The 12,655-nt window shown below is 29.6% G+C and overlaps 2 protein-coding genes across 6 annotated transcripts in view; one reads left to right on the top strand and one right to left on the bottom strand.

The window, feature by feature from the left end:
• The window catches only part of LOC142320122 (glutamate dehydrogenase, mitochondrial-like), a 281,974-nt gene extending 279,456 nt beyond the window's left edge, over positions 1-2,518 (bottom strand). The window contains exon 1 of the mRNA XM_075357803.1: positions 1,845-2,518. Coding sequence (XP_075213918.1) covers positions 1,845-2,259 — 415 coding nt within the window. The 5' untranslated portion in view covers positions 2,260-2,518. The remainder of the gene's footprint in view (positions 1-1,844) is intronic.
• Positions 2,519-3,055: 537 nt separating this feature from the next.
• The window catches only part of stck (LIM zinc finger domain containing stck), a 79,985-nt gene continuing 70,385 nt past the window's right edge, over positions 3,056-12,655 (top strand). The window contains exon 1 of one of the 5 annotated variants that reach the window (XM_075357783.1): positions 3,056-3,122. The gene's annotated coding sequence lies outside the window, so the exon portion shown is untranslated. Of the gene's footprint in view, positions 3,307-3,355; positions 3,375-12,655 lie in introns of those variants that run through there. The other 4 variants (XM_075357768.1, XM_075357762.1, XM_075357775.1 and 1 more) reach the window with 4 other exon arrangements.

Here is a 12,655-nt window from a genome sequence, read left to right as displayed (position 1 = left end):
GAAAAATTTGTATATTTTATTAATGAAACTTTCAAGTAAATTAAAAATGAACAAATAAAGTAAATCTCTTATTCCGATCGGAACATATTAATACATTATAAAATCATATCAGGAATTACTACAGTAAATTATAACATAAAAAATTGATATGATTAAATTCTATATTAACGATAAAAAATAAATCATAATTCAGTTGTTTTAGAAAATTACATGGGCCCATATTTATGTACACGTTGAACGGGAATCAGAAAAATCAAGTATTATATAAAGATTCATCGACAGAATATTATATCTGTAAAAGAAAATATTTTGTGTTTTAAATAAATTGTACGACAATTTTATAAAATGGTTCGGTAATCTATTCAAAATGGTAATGTAAGCATAATACCATTTCTAATAAGCCAAAGTATAATGTTAACAAGGCCGGCAAGAGGCGGTAGGCAACTGCCTACGACGGCAAAATTTAGGAGAGACTAAACCGCCTGAATTACAGTTCAAAAAAAAATAAACACACCCACAAAAATATATTTCGATTACTTGAATCTAGAAAATAATATTACTTACTATTAATATTATTGTAGTTTTGTTTATTGTTTAAAAAGTGTATTTAAATTATCACTGAAAATAGTAAGTACTAGTTTTAGTTCGTAAGTTTGTTGTTAGCTCGTTAAAAATGTAAATGTTGTTTTTCAGTAAAACAATTTTTCGTAAATCTGTATAGCCTTACTGTCTTAACTCAATTACGTAATTTTTCTGGTTAACGTGGTTCTTTTATAATTGTTTTTTTTTAATTTTAAGTTTTTTTTAAGCTTGGGGCGGCATTTTTGGGGTTGCCTACGACAGCAAAACCGTTAGGGCTACCCATGGTACTAAATTACATAAAAACAGTACTCGTAAAAAACGATTCATTTGATGGCGTGAAAATGCATAAAACGTTATTAAGAAAATGGATAAAAGATAAAAGTAAAAATTTCATAAAAATTGTTTAACATTCAAGCATTTAACTTACAAAGAAATGTTTTATATTTTGAATTTAAATATAAATTGTTAATACTACTATATTAGATATACGTTTAAAATATTTTTTTTTTGTAAAAGAATAAAAGGCAAGCAATTTTGGTATGTAGGTAACTAAAACAACCTATATAACAAAAATATCGGCTCCACCCTAAACGATGACCTGTTTTTATTCCATTTAGCAAAAAGCTTGACATTAAAAGAAAAAAATAAATAAATACTGTAAAACGAACTATAAAAAATAAAACCTATAACAACGAAACCGAAACAAATAATCAAAATAGAAGAAATAAAAAATCATATAGGCCTAACTTTCCAATTTACGTATTAATCTTTGTAAAGGAATAAGCAAGTGTTTTTTCTTTAAGAAATAATTAAGAACATAACCAAATTTTTAGTGTGGAAGGCGTAAATACCTTGGCACATCTAAATGAAGTTTTTGTGAAACAAAAAAAAGACCACTGGGTTATTTATAAAAAAACAAAATACAATAAAAAATTCAATACTCATACATGACAATATTGCTAAAAAAAAAAAAAAAAGCAAATATGTATGTAGTGACCTTTTCTTACACATAAAGCAATGTAATAAAATCTAATAACTTCATAAAATTATCTTAATAATTTACTTTTATACACTAGTTACAGTAAAAAATTGATAATTTAGCAAAAAGATGATACTCAGTTCATCCACAAACCTCAATAATTATTCATTATATTATTACTAGCGTTTCAAAACGACAAGGATCCGACGCAAAAATACACTCACATTGATTTTTAATTAAAACTTAGTAATTGCAAATATATGTAAACTAAAAGATTACTTACCGCCTTTGCAAGGTGTTCTATGTGTGCTATGTTGAGCTCGATATCCCGTAATCATTTCATAATCGCCGCTATCACGTTTTACCGGAAAAGCAATTTCGATTATATGATCACATGGTTGCATGCCCATTAAAATACCTTTAACCTTTTTCTTCTTTTCTTCCAACGGTAGTTTTGCTTTCATGTCTTCAACAAGTTTATCTTCCGCTATTTGACATGCTCGATGGAAAAAATATTCTACCATATCAAAAAACCGCGGATTTTCTGCAGTCGGAATATGCTTAAGTTTTTCAGGTATTTCATGGGAATAATTTCGTTTGGCATCTACTACCTGAACAGCAGGAGTGCAAATTTTAAATGCTGTACTAAAATCAATTGCGGGAGCTATACACTTCGAAACGGTTTTTAAATTGAACATTTTGTATTGCGAGTTAAATTTATTAATTGGAAACTACTGAAAAAATTTCTCTGCCGCAACTCACGAGACCGGGTTAGAAATTGTATAATGAATAAAACAAATTTTTTACAGTATATCTACGAATTCAACTGAAAAATTTACCACTAAGATGCAGAATTTTGTTTTTTAAAAAAAAGGAAGAAATACAAAATTCACCAATCCGCACTACACACAACAACCCCTAGCCAGCCTACAGCTACTGCAAAGGAATCACTACCTTGCTGAACGACACATCTGTTATGTTAGTTGATATTAGTACTAAGAAGTAAATTTAACTAGCGCTTCAGTGGTAAATTTGTACACTATGTTTTTATTTTACTTGAGGTAATATATTCGTTTACATATGCGGATGAGAATTTACCAGGGAAAATTCTTTGAAGTATGTTTATTTATTAAAATGAATTGTACGTTTGCGTCTTTTTAAAGAGAAGTCTAAAACATACTTTTTATATACTTTTATTTTGTGACAATACTATTTCGTGATGGGGGGGTTTTAATACATTTATCTAGAAGAGTAAGATACGAAATTAAATTAGGCTTCCATTTTTGTTCAGATATTTTTAATTGATTTATGTCTAGCGTAAACAAAGAAAAAGGATTTTAATTGAATAATAATATAAATATTTATTGTATTAAAAAATAAAATGTAGTCAATAATTTTTTGTTACATAAATAGTCTATATGTATATTATTTGATTAATTAAAAAAGAAAACTGAAGATTTTATAGTTGATGTTTATGAACTATCATATAGTAATTTTGAAAGGCAGTTGGTAATTTAATGTCAGAAAAGAAGAAAAATGGCAAAACTCTACATCTGATTAGGTATGAGATCCAAATAAGGCATAACCTTCTTTCATTTCTGTTTATTATGAATGAGTAGGAGGGGTTCCGAATGAGGTCATTCAGTTTTTGTTATACAGTATTTTAGTTCTTAAGTAGTTGGATAACTTATTTTTCTAAATTGTTGGTAAATATCCATTGTTAACTGTGTTTAGATTATTAAAAAGTAAGTCTAAATTACATTGTAGCTATAATGGAGATGAGAATTCATCTCGGACTCGATGGGAAAGTTGAGTAAGTTGTAATAAAATGACAGTTCAGAACGTCGATCATATTCGTAGATTTTTGTTGTAATCTGTCATCTTTTTGGTTTGATTTCATATTTAAAATTTTGAAGTTGTTTTTTTTTTGTTGTAAATATTTTTTTATTTTAGCATTTATGTATATCATATGCATAAATAATATTTATTATCTCTACGGCAAGGAATATAGAAGCTACGGTTAGGGTTAGTTTAAGTCCTGTTTGGATACATTTAAATGGTAAATTGTAATTCATTCTCTGAGGCAGTTCAGTATATGGGTGTTATAATATTGCTGGCATAATAATAAATAATGAAGTACTGGAAAGTGAAAAAAAAACTAGTTTTTTATAATTTTAATATTGAATATACGTCTCATAATTATGTATATTATTGAATATTAATCTCATAAATAGGGAAATCATTTATTTAACTGCTGGGCTTTGTCTGTGCCATATCATTAAATGTAAAACCATAAATTTTAATGTGACCCAAATTATATTTAATAAAATTTCTTAATTTTCTTTAATAGAAAAATGTGTTTGATGTATATGTGTATATGATTCACTATAACCTATAAAAATTGTTTTTTATTTTATTGAATATAAAATAAAAACAGACCATTATTTTTCAGAGGAAAAACGTTTTATGAATTATTTATTATGTAATTGGATGTTCAACATAAACCTAGTGTTTCTGGTTACTGTTGAATAAGTAATTATTTACCTATTGTCACATTTCACTAAAACGTAAAATTTGTACACAAAATATGCAACAGTACAGGGTGTCCATAAAGTCTGACTATGCTTATTGTGTTATATTGTATGTGCTAGTATATGTGCATGGGGTCCATTTATCGGCTTGATATTATCACGTTGACACTTGATCTCTATGTTAATTCCAGGTGAAATGGTTGATCGTAGAAAGTTTTGTTACATACTTTGCAAAAGAAAGAATCGTTGAAGGGGTGTGATGTTCTGCTTGAACTTTCCTTGTTTGTGTTTATGTATGGTTTTATTGTTATCTTGTTTTGTGGTTTGTTAAACTATTACTGTTTTTTTTCTGTTTGATTATAGATTTGCTTGTTTTTTGTTAGATATGTTTTATGTTACTGTTATGTTATATTATTTATTTTTATTGTTATGTTTTTTAGTGTTTTTTTGCTATGTTTTACGATTCGTTGTGTGTCAAACTCATTTTTACCTTTTGAGTAGGTAGAGGTCATTTCTTTGTTTTTAGAAAGTCATTCAATCTTGTTTGAGACTTTGCTAGATGTGTTTGGTTTGGAGTTTATGTTAGTAGGACAGCGATGGGAATTTTGCTTGTGGCATTCGCATCAGTGGCATCCTGGCTGAGGCTTGACTGAAGATGTCATATTGCTGAGGTACTGAATATGACTTCTGGTAAAGCTCATAAGTGCTAGGTGTGGCGACCGAAACTGTTAACATGGAGGTTGTCTTCCCCTATGGGTCAGGATGTCTATAAAGTCTTTTCATAATTACAAAAATTTATTACAAAAAAACTATTACAGTTACAGCTGTGTGGTTTGTGGCAAAAGAAAGAAAAAATATCAAGTTTTTTTTACCATATCAATAAATGTCAAAATGTGCACCTTTTTTTATTTATAGAATGTCCAACCAATAATCAGTTTCACACCATGTGTTGGTCAACATTTCTTTGGTAACACTAGCAACAGCTTCAGTTATTCGCATCTCAATGTGTTCAGATCAGGTACAGGTGTTGAATAGACTCTGTCATTAACATAACCCAGAGAAAAAAGTGTTAGGGAGTTATGTCTGGTGATCGTGGGGACCGTTGCGCCCAATCCATCTGCCATGAAATGATTCATTTAGAAAATCTCAAAATAGTAATCCCGAATGTAGTGGTGCTCCATCTTGCTGGAAAACCATCCTAGGTTGCAAGTCATTTAGTTGAGTGTAGCAAAGTGTTGCAGTATATCCAGGTAAATATTAGCTGTTATTGATTGCTCAATGAAAAAGAAGGGACCAATGATTCTGTTGTTCATCAAACCACACAGGGCCATCATTTGGCTGTAGATATTGCTATATCTGAAGTTTATATGCAGGCAACCCTAGTTTCTTTTGTAAAAGTTTGTGCACTGTTGACTGGGGAATCTCTAGTTTAAAAGATGCACGACAGATAGATTTGGAAGGGCTATGTAGAAATGTTTGCTGCACATCCTCGGTCTTCCCGTCACTAACAGATGATTGCCCTGTTTGTGGAAGGTAGACTACACTTCCATTGACCTTAAACTTTGCATACCACCCAACAATACTCTTGTTATCAGGTGCTGGTCGTCCGTATTCCCTTCTAAAATTTTGCTATGCAGTAATTTGTGATTTCAACTCATGATATCACAACACACATTGTACTTTCTCCTGGATTGATGCCATTTTATAAAAAATTGACCATGTTGCCCTCTACCTGCAACAAATCAGTATAAAAAAAAACTTGATAATTTTTTCTTTCTTTTACCACAAACCACATAGCTGTAATTGTAATACTTTTTTTACAATCATGTAAAAATCTTATACCCTATACATCTAAAATAGCTAAATTGAACTGTGGAAGAAAGTAAATAAAAAACAGAAGCACACCAAAGGAAGTTAACATAACTACAAAATGGTGATTTGTTAAGGCTTTATCAAGCCTAACAAAACTGCTGTGTGAGTGTTCAAAAATGAAACACTTTGTATTATTGTGTAGAAATGATTGAGGGGTAAACACAAGTATTAATAAAAAAGTAGGCTTAATTGAATTAAGCATTGCAGATAAGGTCATACCTGCTATCTCCACAGTCACTAATTTTACAGCTTGGTATATGTGTCACTATTTAGGTTAAAACTATTAACCTTTTAAACAAATTAATTTTAATTTACTCATTTAATGTTTTAAAAATTCATAGCCAAGTCAATATTGTGGCCAACATCTGCAGTGGATGCTGCTAACCACCATCGGTTGATATTATTAGGCAGATATGTATTTAGAATGTGATTAAAATGTATTAGAATTGAAATGGCTTTGTCAATTTAGTCATCATTATTGTATGTTACTATATTACTTAATGTTTGAGTGTATTAGGATGTGGTCTTTTTTTCTGAGTTATTTATTTTAGTGGATTCTTTTATTTGCGTTAGTTAGATGGCTGGCTAATGTCAACTCTTATGGTGGAGTAATTCAATGAACTACTTTGAATGCATAGGTGCCCATTATAATTATAATATACACAAAATGATAAAATTAATATTACTGTAAAAAGAAAGTTATCACACATATTCTTATAAAAACTGGAAAATGCTTATGATGGAATGCTTGGTAGTCTTGATGTAATAGATTTGTATTTTGTCTTATGTATCATTCTAGCATGAGACTTTTTTTATCCAAGCTATATTTTTTGTTTCAAAATTGTTGATCGATTTTTTGTTGTCTTCAGTATTTAATTGCATGCAAGAAATACTTGAAAGCAGAATAAGATTGATAAGTGCTATTAATCTGTGTTGTTCATTGCCCGTAGCTGCTATTTATTTGCAATTACATCTGAAATTACTTAATGCATTGTACTAGATAAAAAAATCGTGTAGGTAGACAATTTAAAAAACTGCCTCAAACTAAAAAAAATATAAATAAAATATGTAGTTAGTTATCTATTACTTCAGATATAAATCAGGTTTACTATCACTTCCTCACATTTAATTTTTTTCCACTTTCAATGTATAATCGTTTTTAATGACTAAATCATAAAAGTAGAATACCATTGTCAAAAAACTACAATAAATAATAATCATGTACATAAGCATATTGGTTAAGAGTTAATATTAATAACTGTTACAGACTTCCTTAAAAGTGTATGAATTTTTTATTTTTAGGCCATTGCTTTTCTTTAAAATGAAGTTAGACTACACTAGATAAAGTTAGATTCACTAAGTTTCAAATGATTAAAATTGAAAGTATTTTGTATTTCTCATGGGGACAATTGAGAGCTTTGTTGCCAGGTTTGTAATAGTGTAATTTCGAGTTTATTCCGGTGAATAAATAAATAAATAAATCTTTTATTCTGATGGGTAGATAATAATATATAGATCATGATGATTGAAGATAAATTTTAGCTATAAAAACATTAATTATAAAATACAAGACAAGTTATCCATTGATAAAAGGCTCAGAAATTTCACCTTATGAGCAATATCATTCGTTATCATTAATGGACTTCTAGTCATGTGATCAGCAATGTTAGGTCATTGTGAGAGATTCTTTAACTTTATTTTCTGGCTCACTCTTCATGAAGTAAATTATTCATTTTGATTATGTATTTGTGAAACACTACTTGAGCTGTCTTTGAATGAACTTGAGTGGAATGGCTGATCATTGTTTGTTTTTATTTTTTTAAATCTATTTTTTATTAATCTTTTTCTGTTATTGATAAGTTTTCTTTTTGTTTTCATTTACATTATGTTGTTCTAACATTTATAAAAATTGTTCTGTTTAAAATAGTACCACTTCTCCAATCCAGTTTGTGTGTTTTGTTTCTAATTAAAGTTAAACTTTTAAGAATTAAATTCTCTACAAATTTAACTAGAAATTTTTATTTGTTTATTGGTAAGTTAACAAAGTTATTTTATTCCAAACCTATAAAAGTATATTTTTTGACAAAATATTTTTGTGTTTTATCATGTTTTTCTTTAAACCTAAGAGAGATAGAGGTGAGACCATTTTTATTCAATTTCTAAGATCCAAAATCCTAAGAAAGTCAAATTTACCCCATGATTTGTACCCAAAGAATTTTAGTGCAGTTAATTTCACTGAGGAAGTAGAAAGCAGGGCTAAATTTTCACAAGCCAAAACTTGCTAATGAACTATTTTCTGACCTATGTTTTTATGGAAGTTTTTTCTAATTTTTGGCAATAGAATCATCTCCTGAGAGATTTCTGTGTAATTTCAATCACTCTGTATATAGATTTTTTTTTTAAGTTATTTTGGTTAATGTTATTTTTTATTGTTATATACCTTTTTAACCACCTGCTGTTATTTTTATTTGTTGTTCACTATATAATATGTAAAAAATAAATATATTTTATGATATTTTTATTGTAGCTTCTGTTCAGAATTTCATGATTTTATTTTCTGCAGTTCAATACAGTGAGTGTGGTTTTGCTATTTAGTCATTATAAAAAAAAAAAAAACAAGACAATAAGAAAAAGTCTATGCAAAGTAATTTTAATACTTAAATTTTATAATATATTCTAAGTAAAAGTTAACCCATATTGTCGCTTAAATTTACAAAATTACACTTCCATAACACATTTGCCAGCTAATGTTTAGTTGCATGCGCTAAGATTCATCCTTTTGTGGGTTGTTATTAGACAATGAGAGAATTGCAACTCCCAAATTGACTAATAATCATATTTGTATTGAAGTTAAGTATAAGTAATTAAGGCGTATTGAAATTTATTAAATAATAGGGACGAATCAATTCCATTGTGACTTTCCATAAAATTGTATTATACTTTTGTATGTCAGATTACCCCTACAGTTAAGTTTTACATTATATATTTATTGTTAATACTACATTGTTTTTGAAATGTATCTATATACACCTGTCATGTACTATTACAACTTGTGTGACATCGATTTGCCTTGTGTAGTTGTTGGAATGGTCCCATGAACATCTTGACATATCTGCACGTGTTTCTTCTTGTTTTCAAAGACTCTCACAAGTTTTTTATGTGGATTGTTCTTGGTGAAATCATGAATAACAGTTTGAAGTTCCTGGAGGCTGTGGGAGTTTCCACAAAAAAACATTACATTTTACATAATTGCAGAAGTAAAAATCTGGGAGCAAAAATATTAAGTCTGGAGAATGGTGTGGTCACAAGCCCTTAGAAATGAGATTTGATCTCTGAAAAGTGGGCCATCTTGTTGAATCCAAGCATTATTAATTTCATAGTTGGTTAGCTCTCCCATGAACTGGTGAATAATTTCACAGAAATAAGCTGAATCTATTATTTTCGTGAAAAATATTGGCCTACTTTCTTCTCCTTGATATTAGAATCTGCACATCAGTATTTTTTTATGTAGAGGATTCATGTACAGCATATGAGTTATTGGTGTCCATATACTTAAGAGGACGAAAGATGACTTCCATTAAAGGCCATCAGGGCCAAGAACGGTGAGGGGGGTGGCAACCAGAAGCGTCACAAGGCGGATGTCTTCCGGGTTGGGATATGCATATACTTGAATGTTTGTGCACATTCCCTGATAAATGGATCCATGCCCTGTAACTATTGAAAACATAGTCCAAAATATTATGTTAATTGTCTGCTAGAAACTGTTCAATTGATTCACAGTTTGAATTCTTTTTCCACAATCTGGCCAATAACCTTTAAACCACCTTCACTTTGTGGGATGATACTGAACTCTATGAATTACCATTTCTGCAGTTGTATCATTATTGTTATTCTGTTGGCCAACTTTCACATGGACTTATTAGGACTACGATGCATAGCAGCTATGTCTTGTTTTCTTCCATTGAGTATTGACTGTTACCACTTTACGCATAGACTTTTACCAATTCTGTCACCCTGATTTTTTGATTAGCATTCTTACACTATGTAGATTAGGATCTGGTGTACCTGAAAATCAACTGGTCTTTCACTGTCTTAGTGTGCTCACCATGCTCGTAGAAGATGTATTCAATGACAAATATTTGTTGTTGTAAACTTAACACCATTCTGAGTGCATACTGTCTCAATCTTTCAAAGGCGACAAATACGCAATGAATAATATAGAATCAGACACACATTCTTGTCTCAAGGTCACCAGCCTGACTGGCATGCAGAAGCAGACAACTACATAACATGAAATATAATATCATCAATAGGATCACTAATCTCAATCTCAGAATTATAATATTTATATTCATCATAGTACACAATACAGAATTACCTTCATTAAGGAAAACATTTCTCATAGCACACAGAATACAGTCCCTCAAGATATAATTATGTTAATATTGGTGTAGAGTTACTTTTCAAATAGGATTGCATCATTATTGCTTTGCACTTCCAAGTAGAAAATCGTAAAAATGAACGTATGTTTAAAAAAATATACTGTCCTTATTTTGACTACAATGTAATGAATGAAAAATGACAATAGTTAATGGGAACTCTCAACAGCTTCTCCAGAAATAATAATTTGATATTGAATGAATATAACATGTTCATATGAAACGCTAAAGAAGAAGAGTGATGTTTACCTTTCGTGTAAAACCTAGTTCTTTTCCCATGAAAAATTTTATGAATTAGTGTTAGTAATCCAGTGACTGAACTTTTGTCAAATTGACATGGTTCAATGATATGATTGATTTGATGTATTCAGTTGGAAGTTGCTTCTGGTTGTATGTTTGATCTCTATACAGTTTCTCTAAAACATTCAGTTTTTCTGTTTGTAGTATAACATCTTTTTATTTTTAAAATCTCTGAAACAAATATACTGCTTTAAAAGAAGATATCTTTTGAAAAGTCATCTTGGTTGCCGTTAAAGTAGAAGATTGTTTCACAACAGAAATGTATTTGTTGATTTGGTAATTATTTTAGTAATTCTTTTGTATCTCATAATGTGAAATATTGTATGATTTTCAAGTATTGTAAAAAATTTCAGGTTGTGTATTCTATTGTAAATTTCATATTTTTTTTGTCTTTCATAGCAAAAATTTCTTTTATTGTTCACATTGTAACAACTTTAACTGTTATATTTCATTATTTTTCCTCTAAATTGCGTAGAATCTTTTAATCTTGCTCTTTGTAGTATGATTTTTCAAGGTTCATTTTTTCCACAATTATATTTATTTTGGCATAATTTTTTTTGCAAAAGTTTTTACATATTTTGTGGAAAATTAAAAAAAAGATTGAAATAAAAATAACAATTTTTTGTTAGTGTATTTTTTTCTGACCTGGAAATAATGTTCAGATCAAAGTTTTTTTTTTTTTTAATTACATGGCCTCAAATTCTATTTTATTTTTAATTTTGCAGGTTAAAATTTTTATGATAATGGCTGAGAACCATGTAAGATATTTTAGGTACTAAAAGAATTAGTCAGAGTTGCTTTTTTTGAGAGTAATTTGTATATTGATGGTGAACTGATTTTTTTTTTGTTTTTGGTTTTTTGGAGCGCATAACAAAGCTTGTTCCTGTCCAGAAGAAATGTTTCTACAATAAAGAAATTAATTTTATAATAACATATGCGAAGTCTAATGGATGTATAAACAAAATAAAAGATAAAATACAAACAGAATGCAAATAAATACAAAAAACCATATTACAACAATTATTAAATAATCTAATACAGATGTATGGCTTTAAGAAACAACAAGATATTCAATATCATCCTCATATTGTTACCTAGAGTATCTCGAATGTTAGACCCTAATTTAAATTTCCAAAGCAATGCCGTATAACACACAGTCCATAAGGATATGGTGTATTGTTAGTTGGCAGCGAATACAAACGAGTGCATTGGTCTGATTCATTAGGAGTCCATAATGTGTTGAGAGTTTATTATCTATTGTAGTAGTCCAGCCACCTTCCCACTTTCCTTGAAGAGTGTGTTTAACGGAATTAATAAAATCAGCAATAGTAACGTGAGTGGTGAAAGATGGTTGACTATACATGTTTAGCAGTGGAATCTGCACATTCATTACCTGGGATTCCCACATGACTAGGGATCCAGTAGAAACTTACTCGTATGTTGTGATGGTTCAACTCGGCGATTACATTATAAATTTCTGTAATGGTAGGATGTCTAGAATACAAATCTTTAAAGCTTGGAGTGTACTACACAAGTCGCTATAAATAAGGATGTGATGGTATCCAGTTCTGCAGTGTAACCACTTGTAATACTAGGTAGACCAAACATATAGGTTCTCCCATTAACAACAAATGCACATGGACGGTATCATCCTCTTTCAACCCATCTCTGTATACTATTGTGTCTGTCTTTGTCTGAGAGAAATTGATAAAACATTTGCTGAAAGACGATAGGAGTTGTTGATTCTTTTATTAATTATGGTGAGGTCAAAATTAAAATTTATGAGGCAAGTCTTTACGGAGGATATGAATAGAGATAAGTTGGGAAAATGGAAGATGTGTTAAAATTTAAAAGGTATAATAAACGTTGGTGCTGTGCAATGTGGATAATCTTGATACTGTTGTAAATGAGGGTTTGTTTTTAAAGCAGTTGGGCTATAAAAACCAGGTGAT

The sequence above is a fragment of the Lycorma delicatula genome, chromosome 1 (assembly GCF_047948215.1).
Source record: "Lycorma delicatula isolate Av1 chromosome 1, ASM4794821v1, whole genome shotgun sequence".
NCBI classification, from domain to species: domain Eukaryota; kingdom Metazoa; phylum Arthropoda; class Insecta; order Hemiptera; family Fulgoridae; genus Lycorma; species Lycorma delicatula.
This window is presented reverse-complemented; position numbering and strand designations above follow the sequence as displayed.